The 14,258-nt window shown below is 42.4% G+C and overlaps 1 protein-coding gene across 3 annotated transcripts in view; it reads right to left on the bottom strand.

The window, feature by feature from the left end:
• The window catches only part of SH3PXD2A (SH3 and PX domains 2A), a 369,953-nt gene that overhangs the window by 194,193 nt on the left and 161,502 nt on the right, over window positions 1–14,258 (bottom strand). For all 3 annotated transcript variants that reach the window (XM_074959414.1, XM_074959416.1, XM_074959415.1), the window contains exon 5: window positions 10,761–10,852. In XM_074959414.1, the coding sequence (XP_074815515.1) occupies window positions 10,761–10,852 (92 nt within the window). The remainder of the gene's footprint in view (window positions 1–10,760; window positions 10,853–14,258) is intronic.

Raw genomic sequence — 14,258 nt, 5'->3', positions numbered from 1 at the left:
CCAGTCTCTGCAATGGGTTTCTTTTCATAAAGCAACACGGACTTGTTTTCAGGTCCCAACACCCGACATTTCTATATGTTTTATTTTAAAGCACTAGATAGCTCAGGTTACCAGTGATATTTTGCGGTGGTTCCCAAATGAGCCTTAACTGCTCAGATTTTTCAAAACCCACAAGTCCCTAATTGAAAGCAAATGTAATCAGACATATACAATACTCTGAGGTTCACCACACTGCACTGCAGCCAGTGTTACTGGAGAGGTTATTAAAACTTCTTGGAGTTGGGACACAAATACAGCTTGCAAGATTCTAGCAGGGACCCAGAATTTATTAGGTTAGGCTAAAACATTGCAAAGCCACAGTCAATCCTCTGTTAAGAATACATCTAACTTCTGTTTAAAAGAACATCCCTTCTGAGTCTAGACCAATTGTTTTAAGAGCAGTGACTGAAAAACAAGACGGGAATTTTACTTCCTAAGGGTCTAATTCTGTTGTTATTCCCTACCTCACAGTGTTGTGAGGACAAAGGCATTGAAGACTGTAAAGCACTTTGATCTACTGATGACAAGTACTATGTAAAAGGGGGTATTATTGTTATTACACCAGGGTAAAGGCAGAATAAGTCCTCTGATTTCAGCTGAGTTATTCCAGATTTACACCACTGTAACTGAAAGGATAAAATAGTCCTAAAGATGTAGAGTAGCCTTCAGCCCAGACATACAGTCACAGCCAGAGATAAGCAGCAGCAGATCCATTTCATAAGCCTCCTGAGCAAAAATGCAAGAATTTTATAAAAGCATTTTAATTGAATTCCCAGTGGCACTTGAACCTGCACTTAAAAGCAGGTCTAGGGTTATCTATGAAATTTCAATTAAATCAGAAGCTTTGATAATTTGATAAGTCACCCCAGAGTCTGGAGTCAAAACAGGCTGTTATTCGATCTCTGTTTGTGTTTCGGGGGACAGCACGCATGAAAGACGGTCGTGCAGACAAATCAAAAGATGGATAGGGTGGCTGCTGTTTCACCAATAGATCTTCAGCATGTCTCCAACAGCCCAGACAGTGGTTATCTACCAACTGTTTGGGGTCTGTTATCTTTTGCATACAGTATTCTTAAGTCCCTTAGCAGGCACCCCATTATCTTGAGAGAGACAGAAAGGCAGAGAAGCTACAGCACTATGCACACTGACTAAAGAAACTGCAGCTCTGTGCCAATGTCTCTTGTGGGCGACAACATCCTTTTCTTATCCTGACTGCTGAAAGTACAATTAAAATAAATCTAACAACATGAGGCGTTTAACCCCAGGTCGAAATACAAAATAGCTTAAAAATGGAGAGCCCGATCCAACGTGTGCAAAAGTCAATGAGACTCATCTTTCCATGAACTTCAGTGGGGTCGATCGATGAGGTTCTAAGTGTGAAACATACAGATGGTCAAATACACTAACGTCATTGTGGCTGTGTCAGCAAAAATTGCCTAACTGACTTAAATCACAAAATGTAACTCTGAACAGACGGCTGACAAAGGTGCCTTGCCCTGCCTTAAACTTCATTCGGTGCTCCTTTACCCCAGTGCATCTTATCCTCTCTTTGAAGGGGACCGCTGAGGGCTAAATGTTAGGCAGAAGGAAGCTCAGATTCCAAGAGGCCAGGTGCCTTCAGTATAATCTACACAGGCCTGATGCAAAGCCCTTTGAAGTCAACGGGAGTATTTACATTGATTCCAATGGGTTTTGACTCAGGCCCTCTCTCTATTTGATTATATATTTTATATATGTATTGTTACAGGGTCAGGCCAGATGGCTACAGGAGAGTAATAGAAGGCAGATATATTAGCCCCAGGTTAAGTAGGTCCCTTTTCCATGGGTAAGGTAACAGAACAATCAGGAACCTTCTGGAGATAATGAAGACAGACAGGCTGATTAGAACACCTGCAGCCAATCAAGAAGCTGTTAGAATCAATTAAGGCAGGCTAATCAGGGCACCTGGGTTTAAAAAGGAGCTCACTTCAGTTTGTGGTGCGCGTGTAAAGAGCTGGGAGCAAGAGGCGCTAGGAGCTGAGAGTGAGAATGCGAACTGTTGGAGGACTGAGGAGTACAAGCATTATCAGACACCAGGAGGAAGGTCCTATGGTGAGGATAAAGAAGGTGTTGGGAGGAGGCCATGGGGAAGTAGCCCAGGGAGTTGTAGCTGTCTCACAGCTGTTCCAGGAGGCACTCTAGACAGCTGCATTCCACAGGGCCCTGGGCTGGAACCCGGAGTAGAGGACGGGCCCTGGTTCCCCCCAAACCTCCCAACTCCTGGTCAGACACAGGAGGAGTTGACCTGGACTGTGGGTTCACGAAAATGGCCAAACTGAGGGCTGCTGTGAAGTTCCAAGGCGAGCAAATCCGCCAATAAGCGCAAGACCCACCAAGGCAGAGGATGAACTTTGTCACAGTATATACTCCAGCATAGAAACACCATGAGGTGTAACAGTTAAGGCTGCCCAAGCGTTAAAAAAATAGGAAATCCCTAGCCAAGTAATACCAGACATGCTACCCAGCAATATATCAACGACAGCTTAAAGAATATACAATCTTCATCTGACTCCATTCAGCACATGTGGGTCATCCATCACACTCATAAGCAAACGCCCCACTGAAAATGTCTGTCCACAGCCCCCGCTCTTCCAAAAGTGGGAAATGAGCTTCACTCAACAATATTCCAGTAACATTAATTTAGATATGGAAATGGCAAATTGGTTTCTTCTCCATTAAACAACACATTAGTAACCTGACCTGCCTGGTCTTGTTTTTCGAAAAGCAGGGATTAAATAGCAGCAAGGGTGGTTTAGGTTGAACATTAGAAAAAACTTCCTAACTGTCAGGGTGGCTAAGCACTGGAATAAATTGCCTAGGGAGGTTGTGGAATCTCTGATGTTGTCTAACCTGCTCTTAAAAATCTCCAAACACCTGTCAGGGATGGCCTAGATAATACTTAGTCCTGCCATGAGTGCAGGGGACTGGACTAGATCACCTCTCGAGGTCCCTTCCGGTGCTATGATTCTATGATTTTATGATTCTATGAGGGGGGCGGGGGAAGGCTGGTAAATCAATGACATTAAATGCTGCTACATTTGTGAAAGAAAAATTCAACCTACCACCTCCTGCCTGGCAGATCATGAATTAATGCGTGATATGTTCTATCTAACAGAGACAGGAATGCAACAGGTGTAATTAACACCCTAGCAGGGGTTCACCTAGCTACACAAAGTCAGATCAGGCTAGGAAGTTCCCACCACTCTCACTTCCCCTTCATTCCAGGCTTATCCTAAAGTGTAAGGAAAAATTACTGGCACTTCTCTAAAGCCTTCCATCCAAAGATTGCTAAGTGCTTTATCAATAGTAATGGATTAAGCCTTCTCAATACCCTCTGCTCCACATAAGAATTATTGTCCCTGTTCCTGTGCTTTAACCATAGGGCCCTTGAAATGCACCTAACGTTGTTCTCCTGCTGTTCAGTTCTCCCACTATAAACCTGTTTCACTGACTTTGAAGGAAGATTTTAGAAGACCTTGCAGCCTCTTTTAGCTGGATAAAATATTTCAGGAAGTGTTGGTTTGAGGGTAATGAATGCCAAACATGTTTCTCAATGTGAAAACCTGCTTGGGTGGTTTTGCACCTTGATTTTGATGAGCTTTGAATCCAGCTATTTTAGTTCCTTTCCAGTCCTCATTATCCCCCATTTTCTCTATTGCTTCCTCAGTAAATTCTACCCTTTGCCTTCTCAGCTGGTTTCAGACACAAAGAGAACTGACAGAACATACTCTCTTGACAGGTTTTAGAGGTAATATTTCTTCCAGGATTAGCAGATAATTTTTAAGAAGTATTATGATTGCTAATCCCTAGATTTACATTGCAGCATAGCACCTTTTATATAAGGATCTGAAAGCACTTTGCAAATATGAATTAAGCCTCAGAACACCCTGTGAAACAGTATAATGGCATTTATATTACAAATGGGTAAAAAGAGGCAAGAAGGGGTTAAGTGGCTTGTCCAAATCCCTTGCTTTAGCCACTCAACTACACATGAATTCTGAAGTTAAGCACAAAGTAAAACTATTACACTGTCACTTTATATTCTAGGAAAAGGCATCGGCAGATTATCAGCACGGATTGTTTCTTTAAGGATGTGACTAAAAATCTGTTGAACAGGGAAAAGCCATTTGAACCAACAAGACTGTTCTTCAGGTTTCTCTGAAACTCCACTTCTCTGCTTTCTCACCGGACCTCTTCCATCCCCTCCGCCACAAAAAAAACCTAGTTGTCTCAAACTCATTTATACTCATAAATGTTATAGATTTACTAACCTTCATACTATTGTTATGTTTTGGGTCACACAACGTACCCAGCGGGCCAGTTTGCTGCACTACTGATGAGGGATAAACATATCTGGGCCAGATTCTTATCTCAGTTACTCTGTGACTTCAGATTTACTCCAGTGTAACTGAGAGCAGAGTCCATCTCGTGGCCATTATAGCACACCAGACCTAAGCAACCCAAATCCATTTCCAAAAGCAATGCAGGATAAAGCAATTTGGAAGCTGGGTTGTTGGATCTTTGCATGTCGATACCAAGAATGCCCTCCGGAGGACAGGCTATTTCATAACGGCACTGGAATACGAGCATTGATGGTGAGTGGTGTAGTCTGGGCTTTCCTTGTGGGATGTCATTCTATTCTTTGAGTGAAGCAGTTCTGCCTAAATTTCCAAGTTGTATCAACAGGTACAAACATTAAGGAATTCAGTCTTAAGAAGGCCCTGTGAGATAGATAAGAATTATGATCCCCAATTGATAGTTGGGGAAACTGAGGCATGGAGCTGTGAAATGACCTGCTGAAGGTCACAGAGTGAGCGAGTGGCACAGCTTGAAAGGGACTCTAGTGGTGAAATCCTGGCCCCAGTGAAGACCATGGCAAAACTCCCACTGACTTCAGCGGGGCCAGTTTCACCCCAGATCTCTGAGCTCCCAGTCCTAAGTATCAAGCATAAAAATTATCCTTGCTCCAATATACACTTATACTATACCTTCTTCTGGGACAGTCATGTCTTTGCTATGAAAGCATGAGCAGATCTGAATGCAACAGTCAACATGTGTGTAACCACTTGGTTGAACAATACCAGTCAGGGGTGCTGAGAACCCTTGAACCAAATTGTAAACCCTGTTTATAATGGAAACCACTTCAAGCCAGGGGGTGTGTTAGCACCCCCAGCACCCATAGTTCCAGCACCTATGATAACAGTGATAATGTCTGCTATTCCTCTGTTGATACAGTCACTTATCCAATGTACCTTTCTCTCTCCCCACCCGCCTCCCCCCACTTTTTTTGTTGTTTTGGGGTTTTTTGCTGTTGTACCTATTCCATTTAATATGTGTCCTCGTTTCTTCCAGGTTTATTATTTGATGTTTATTTACATTTGATTCCATTTTTCATTTACTGACCCAGTAACTAAAAGATTTAAATCTTCTCTCAGTATAAGTTGCATTATCCTGCAGTCAGCAGCAAACTTCATAATTTTATATTGGATGTTCTAATCCAAATCATTTATACACTGTAAACAAGATAGTAAATCCCATGTGAGACAAACACTGAAGAGCCCCCGTAAGACATTGGCTATTTCCTTTTTTTTTTTTTTTTTAAATCAAAGAGACACAGTCATCCCCTTCATTGTGATAATTTACTTTAGATAATCTTCTAAGTGAAACCTTATCAAAGATCTTGAAACTATGAGTTGATAAAAGCCTAAATACACTATTCTCAAGTATCTTAAGGCGGGTCTACACTACAGCCGGAATCGACGCTCTGAGATCTACAGCGTTGGACTTCGGGAGTTTGAATGCTGCATTATGCAATACAGACATGATCAATAAAGCTCATGAGTATGTACCTCACTATTGTGCCTCAGTACTTTATTACATGAACGTTAGTTATTGAGTAGGTTATACATTTCAACCCTCCCTTAAAATTATATTGTCTACTACTTAATATATTTCAAGCTCTCCTGGATTTGTGTACTGTTTGTAAAGCCCTTTACCATTATCAAAAGATTCTTAGATAAGAAATTTTGCTATGAGTTCAAAATATTATTTTTTTTATTATTGTTGTTGTTATAGGTTGGCCAAAATAGAAAGCTGTAATTCAAGCCTATTAGAATTTCTGGGCTGGAGTATGTTTTTCAGAACAGAACCTGCCCTCTATGTTGAATCCAGACCAGAAGGGGTTGAACTCTCCTGTGAAGAGCATGTTCAAGCTGGCAGAAAACTCACAAAAGTAGCTGATCATATGTGATTACTACCATGCAAGATAGCAGAATTATTGCAAGGTCATTTGCTCTCTTCAGACTTCTGTTATTTTGGGTACAAAAATCTCTTGGAGATTTTGTTCTTGTCTAGGATGGACCCTTGCCTAAATTCAGCTTTGAACTCAAATTGCAAAAGCTAGCCTAAAATTAATCCATTTCTGGATTCGTTATTTATCAGCAGCAGCTGAAGCAACCAGTTATGGGGTGAGTGGTATTCAGATGAGCAACATTTCATTCATTTAGGATGATGAAAAGCAAATATGTGCCTTCCTCTTTAATACAAAACAAATACTACAGTACTGATTCAAAACGCTACAATTTATTGGGCACAGTCATTAGCACACCTAAATATTTGTTACATCTGTTTTTGCAGGCACAGCAAGTTTGCCCAATATATACACTTCAAATATAAATAGTTAAAACTGCCTCCTTATTTCCTTATCTGACAAAAACTACAGTTCAAAGGTCCTTTCCCCCCATGCAACAGTTCATGTGCAGTAGCAAACCCTCATGCTTTGTAAGGAATGTTGGGAATGCAGCTCTATGCTCTGCTTTATGTGTTAGCGCTGTCATCAGCATTTGCACGAGTGAACGCTACTAAGGACCTGTTTTCACTACAGGTATAACCCTGGTATGGGGGCGTTGTTACAGCACTATTAAGTTTTGCAGTGTAGATGGAGCCTTAATTGTGTTCTGTTACAGAACACAAGGAAGACCCCGTCTATACTGCAGAAAGGAACCCTGTTGTAAAAGGCTCTTGACTCAGTTATAACGTTAGCGCTCATGCGTCCTAACTGAGCTTGATAGGATGGCACTCTGGGGACTATGTTGTCCTGTTCTGATACTATCCCTATGGCACTTTCCAAGCCATTTGCCTTTAAGCCTCATAGAAGTTTTCAGAAGTATGGCAGGGGGTCAAGAGAGCTGATGGAGATACCTTATTCCCATGGACACAGGGCTCAAAAACTTTGGGAGGTCACTGAAAACATGGAACAGTAAAACAAAACAGGGAGCTCGGGTCAAACTGCTTCATGCAAAGGGTAATGGGCCTGACTGTCTCAGAGCTGCTTAGCACCAGCATCTACCATTGTCTGCAGTAGGATTTCCAGGTGCTCAGCACTTCTAAAAATCACATCAAATAAACATCGTTATAATGCGTACCACAGGAGTGCACGGCTCATTGCAGCTGACTGCCCCAGGGAGCTCGTAAAGGAAAGGAGACATAACCCAGAAAGGGAAGGCAATAAACAAGGGGGTGAAGGAATGTCAGACTAAGAGTTCTAAGGAGAGATCGGGAAACAGACATATTGGGCAACATTTTCAAAAGCACCTAAGTAATTTAAGAAACTAAGGTGAAATCCAGATGCCATTTAAGTCAATGGAGTGACATAAGAGATTAGAGGCAATTTTTTCCAAAACACCTACTTAGGAGTGACTTAGGAGCCTGAGTTATATTCTCAAAAGTGACTTAAGGCCAGAATTTAGGCCAGAATAAAGGTATTTAGGCACCTGACTCGCATTTAAAGCAATAGAGTTAGGCAACTAAATAACTTTAAAAATCTGGCCCTTAAACACTAAGTCATGCCTAAGTCTCATTGACTTTCACTGAATGAGGCAGGGGTCTTGTGGAAAAAATAGGATATGATCACGAAATAAAAGACTGTGATGCAGAGCATATGCAAGGGGAATAAATTCAGGTTACACAGACACCCATCTTTCTGGCATTTCCAACCTTTTGAATATTTGACTTGACACCTATTCTTTTAGCATTGTTTTTTGCGTATAGTTTACATACAAATTAAAATTGTGACCAGTATCTACACTGAAGACCAGAGGAACCAACTGAAGGGAAAAAATGAATTTTTTATATCATGCTCCGAATTCTGCCCTCATTTACACCTGCATAACCCCAATAACCTGGCTGGGTTTTATGAGTGTAATTAGGAGTAGAATTTAACTCCAAGAGCTCAGACAGTGCCCCACCTTGTTTCTGAAGAAGACAATTGAAGGGCCTGGTACAGAAGCAGGCCGAGAGGATAAATCCAGGATTTTTACTGTTCTTTCTGCTCTTTTGCACACTGACTGCTCAGGTTCAGGTTCTCTGCTGAGATGCCCTTTGCACAGACCCTACACAGCAGTCCTGCAAACCCTAGACCTCCTCCCCTTCCCCTCCCCTCAACGAAGAAAAATACTGAGCTATTGCCATTGGCTTCTACATTGCGGTTTTGTAGGGGCTAATCTTCCATTTCAACAATACATCTTTTGTGAAGAGCTCCCAGCAGAAACCTTAGACACCTTCCCTAAGATCTGTTTGCTTACAGAAGACGAGGTAGGATTTATTTAAACCTGGCTAGATTAACGTCTCGCAAACATTAGCAAAATGAGATTTAATCAGGCTTTTCTCTATACTTTCCAATGAAATAAACCACATTCATTATCAAGTCGGAATAAGATACAAGTACTGAGCTGGGAAACTTTCAAGTCTTTTGTCTCTGGGAGAGTGGAAGGAGGTTTAAAGAAAATGGGATCAAAGATAACTGCTCGGACTGTCTGAACATTCAGACTGGCAAAGGCTGTAGAAGAGCTGTAGGAAGGAAGGAAGGATTGTGCAGTGCTTAGAGTACTAGCCTGGAACTTGGAAGACCAGGGTTTAATCCTTGCTCCACCATAGGCATCCTGTGTGTCCTTGAACAAGTCACTTACCTTTTACAAATGGAGAACTGATGCACAGAGAGGCTAGTAGCTCTGCCCTCCCTTGTAGGGAAACATTAAAGACTGTGGGGCACTCAGATGCTACGGTGATGTGGACTATATCAGTACCTCAAGTAGATAGGGGTGTGGTCTAATTAGGATTCCTGGGTTCTATTTCAAGCCATCGTTGGCTTCTTCTGTGACCCTAAGCAACTCACGTTGCTTCTCTGTGCCTCAGTTTCTCTACCTGTAAAATGGGGACAACGTTTTCCAGCCTTCTAGAGATGTTTTACAGTTAGTTAATGTTTGTAAAGCCAATTCAGGTTCTTGGAGGACTGTTGTGCCAGACAGTAAGTTCAAAGTGCAATGAGCCCCTTAACTTGGACATGTCCTCCTACTTTTTAAAATAACTTTGCAGTGCCGAGCGAAGCAGTGAACTTACAAGCGTGGCTTTTTTAATAGTCGCCTCAGAAATTCTCCTGAAGAGGCCGAGCTGAAGAGACAGGTTTACTCTTTTTTCAGCTCTCAGATTATAAATCTGAAGAAAAAGAAAAGACTATGCACGGTTAGTGTGAGTGCAAATTCTAGCATTTCCGCACGCAGGCATAGTTGCATGTGTACAAACGGAGACATTGCTTTGAAAATGAGGCCCTTAAAGTACATCTCCCACCCTTCGACACTGGGCTGGGAACTATGGGCCTGAACAAAAGCCTAGTGGAGCCAATGCAAAAACTCCCATTGACTTGAGTCGGCTTTGGATCAGGCTCCACATTGGTTGAACTGGTTTAAAACCCAAATGGCTCTAAACATGTTTTGGCCCTATCCACAATGGCCATGCAAACAGTGTTGAAACCAAATTAGTCCGGCACGGTTTACAATCAATGCAGCAAACAGGTTTGAGGCCCAATGTGGATGGGGTCAAGATGTTTTTAGCAGGCAAATATCACGAGTAATACAAAGTGTGGGTGTGTTGGGGCACTGAGAACGGGGGAAGAGGAAATATCAGCTAGAGCAGCAGCATTGTTAGTAAATACAATTGTCAATGTTTTTTCAGGAGGAATTAGCATCTCATTAGGTTAAATAAAATGTACTAGTTCTCAGATCCTTGGCCAGGTCTCTGTTTGAATCAATCTGTCCATCAATCAATCCAAGGTAAAAGTTATGACTCTGTTTTATCTCTCACCTAAGCTTTGCCCTCAACCTTTGCTTTGGCTTCCTGCTTCCAGCAAATAAACTCTCCGGAGACAATTTTGGTTCAGGATCACACTCATACTCCAGTAAAATAACTAAATATCTTCAGGAAGGAGTACAGTTAAAGAGGCAGCTGCTAATTATGAGTCAATCTCTTAAGTGGCAGGATTTCCATCTGCTGCTGAGACAATGCTTTCAGGAGCTTAATGACTCCTTGGTGATAACAGGCAAGTTAAAACCAACAAACTGGGAAAAGTTCTCTTATTAGAATTATCAGCAAGAAACAATGAAAAAGTGGGAAGGGAGCTTCCTGAGGAATGGAGGCAAGACTTGTGTTTGGGGTTGTTTGAACCCCGCAGCCCCACCCCCCATTCTGGCTTATTTTTACCTAATTACAAGGCCATTTCCCAGGTAGCATTTGAAAACTTAGAACGCTGTTCTCACATCCACTGGAAGTAATAAACCAGAATGACCTTCGGCTTCCTTCCGTGCAAACAAAAGCACCGTGTGGTGCTGGAAATCAAATATGACACTTACTCTTTCGGAGGGTTAATGTCCTCTGGTCGAGCCTCAAAGAACCTAAAGACTTCATCACACTGTGAAATGTGAGGAGGAAGCCTGACGAGTGCCTGTAAAAGAAAGGAGGGAGGGGAGAGGAAAGTGTTTAGCGAAATCAAGTTTAGAAACTGATCCTTAAATATACAACCAAGAGGCAAGAAAGGGAACAATGCAAAATTCTGGATCCTGTCAATAGAATGATAGAAGAGCAGAGGCAATAAACAAGAAAAGCATCATGCCAAGGTGCTTCCCTGAAAAGAAAGGGTGTGGCACGTGTTAGTGCAAATGGGTTATGTTGTGTGCCTAAACAAGCAGAGGGGCTTGGGGATGGCTGCTTTGGTTTTGGACACATGGGGCAAAATTCCGCTCTAGCTCTTCATGTGCAAATCCATCCTAGTTATAGTGTAAACTCTTCAGGGCAGGGACCGTCTCATTGTTGTGTTTGCACAGCGCCTAGAACAATGGGGCCATGGCCGCTAAGTATAAATACATAATAAAATAACAACAATAATAATAAATACGTAAACTACAAATTCAAAACTCACGAATATAGTGGAGTAATTTGCTCCATAAACCCTCTCCTTTATGGAGTATCAGTAGTGAATGCAGGACTTGCCAATGAGTTTCCTTGCAAGTTAACAGGAAAGAAAGTGATTAATTGGTTGGAAAGACAGGCAGAGAGGATTTTTCTGCAGTACAAAGGAGTCTTCACTGCAATGTATCCTGGCTAAGTACAGCATATTAATGCACTCTGTAAGGTACCGATATGCAGTGCACATTGCACTCAACAATAATAAATGCAATTTTGGGGATAACATCAATTATTTTTAAATCTATTGGAAACTAAGCATTCAAATAGATGAGACAAGCACATCATGTAAAAGCCAAAAATGTCTTAGGTATGTGCTCTCTAGGTTCCATGGCTTGGTTCTGTCAGAGAAGGTCAAATATTCATCTAAAATGTGAGAGGCAGCAGAGAAGAAAGAATCAGATCAGTGCTTGGATTTGCACGTGATTCAGAGATTAACAGAGGGAAGTGAACAGCATAAGGGGAAGAGTGGGCTGGGATTAACCCTCTCCTTTGCTAAGGCACATTGGAAGTAGGCTACGTGAACAGTTAAATATAGACAAAGCTTCTTAGAGGCATTGTAAACCTGTACAACAGAATGAGACTGCCTGGCTCTTAAGTCAGTTGAAAATAGGGCAAAAGACCTGAACTCCCTTCCAGGCAATCTTGAAAGACAGATGAAAAATCGCACTAGTACTAAATCATGGATATGGCTGGGTGAACTGGGTTTGACTAGCCTCGCGATAGATCTGATTTATCTTAGTCAGACACACATCTAAAACAAAAAGACATGGCAGTGCAAGTCAGTTAGCTGTGTTGTTCTACATCTAACCAAACTTCTAAAAGCACTGGAATTTGTTTCCATATAATTGCAGTGGGGGAGGAACAGCTGAAAATTTAAAACTTAATGTCTTAATACTGCATTTCTGTCCCCTGAATTCTCCAGCTACAGTACATGTATCCCTGACTTGAAGAGGTCTGAAATTCAAATTCAAGTCTTCTTAAGAGTCTAGGTTTTGCTTTATTCTGCTTGAGGCACATTATACGTAGGGGAATTATATAAGTTGTGTGAGTTTTGTCCTCGTTGCATATAAACAAACACATATATATGGCAAATCAGAACCATCATCCAGAAGACACAATTCCGGCCCAGGAACAGCAGTAACTGTAGAATTTTGAAATTGGATTCTACCCAATGGGGGAGGGAGAAGCATAAGAGTACAAGAAATGTCATTGGATTTCACAACACAATGAACATAATGAAGAAGACACATAAACACAAGGTTAAAGCACATTTCATTCAACTTCAGTCTTCAAGCAGAAGGAGAGGTGACTTGATTTAGTGGACTGAGCAAGGGAATGGAGTCCTGAGAGCTAGTGCTGTCTCTGCCACTGACTCCTTTTTGACCCTGGGCAAGTCACTTAACCTCTTTAGACCAAATTCAGAGGAGCTATGCAAACTGGCTACCCATATTTGGAAGAGGGAGAGAAACGTTTATTTTGCTGGGGTGCTGCAAGACTTAGTTATTTAATGTCTGTACTTTGTTTTGAAAAATTATTGTTGTTTATGGGCTTGACCTTGCGACCCTTGGAGTTAATAGTGCAGCTTCCACAGACTTTAGTATTGCAGGACTGAGCAGGGTAAGCGCTAAGTATCATTAACAATAAACAGAAATCCCCAAGTGTCACTTGGCCCTGCAAGTCCAGAGTGGCGCTTTCCTGAAGGGACTGTCATACAGGACAACATTTTCAAACTTGGAGGTGTGATGGGGCACACCCCCATCCCAATCAGGAAAAGGCTAACGATGGCCTCTGGGCTGAACCGGTACTGGACAGACACAGCTGCAGAGCCTGCTCCATTTGGAGCAAATGAGCTTAAAAGGGAGTGTGTGTCACAGGAAGGGGTGGCAACCAGGAGAAAAGCTACTGCACACCACAGTCAGCTGACTCTTGTAACAGAGCCGCTGACAGGAGGACAGCTTGTGAACCTCTGCTGCCCACAAGGGCTCATCAGACCACATACAAGCTGTCCGCAGCCTGGCAGGTTTGAAGATAAGCCCTGACCGGGGGCCAAGCCATACCTCATCTTCAGAAACAAGCCAGATCTTTCCACACTCTTCTGAAACACTTCGAGACTGAGTGCCCCCATCATAAGAAGGATGGGGGGTGGGGAGAAGGCAGAATGTATGAAAACACTCAATGTAACCTAAAAAGAGCCCAGCCTATCACAGAGTGCCTAACACAAGGAACCTACATAAGTGGCTTTCAGGTCCACGGGAGCTGCTGCTGTGCAGCCTAACCATGGAAGTAGGACATGAGGTGGATTTTCAAATGGGCTAAGTGACTTAGGGGCACAAGGCCCATTGACTTTCAATAGGATTTGTGCTCAAGTCATTTAGGTGATTCTGAAAATCTCACTCCCAAATTTATGTCCCTATTTTGGGAAATCTTGGGTCATCCACAAAGAAAATCACTGGCCCTGCCTACACTTAGGCGGGACATTTCAAAAGCACCTCAATGACTCTGGAGCAGAAGCCCCACCGACAGTCAGTTTCTGTTAGTTTTCGAAACTATAGCTCTGATCCTGCGCTTGTTTTAACACCCAAAACGCCTACAGAAATCAGTAGGATTTGGGGATGCACAAAGGCTGTAGGATCTGGACCCATGTAATAGCTCCTGGAAGACACTGCGGCTGGGAAATACTAAGAGGGTGTGAAAGCTATGTGTAGATGGGGCCGCTGGGGCCTGGGAGGCTACAGCAGCACTGGCCACACATTGTTCTGCCCCATACAGAGCTCCCTTAGGCAAACATACAATGCACCAACCATTAGCTACACAAGTCTAATGAGATTCAACACAGTTAACAAAGAGCATACTGAGGAGGCAATGTCACATTTAGATGGCAATAG

The sequence above is a fragment of the Natator depressus genome, chromosome 7 (genome assembly GCF_965152275.1).
Source record: "Natator depressus isolate rNatDep1 chromosome 7, rNatDep2.hap1, whole genome shotgun sequence".
NCBI classification, from domain to species: domain Eukaryota; kingdom Metazoa; phylum Chordata; order Testudines; family Cheloniidae; genus Natator; species Natator depressus.
The sequence above is the reverse complement of the archived record's forward strand: the minus strand, read 5'-3'. Positions and strand labels throughout refer to the sequence as shown.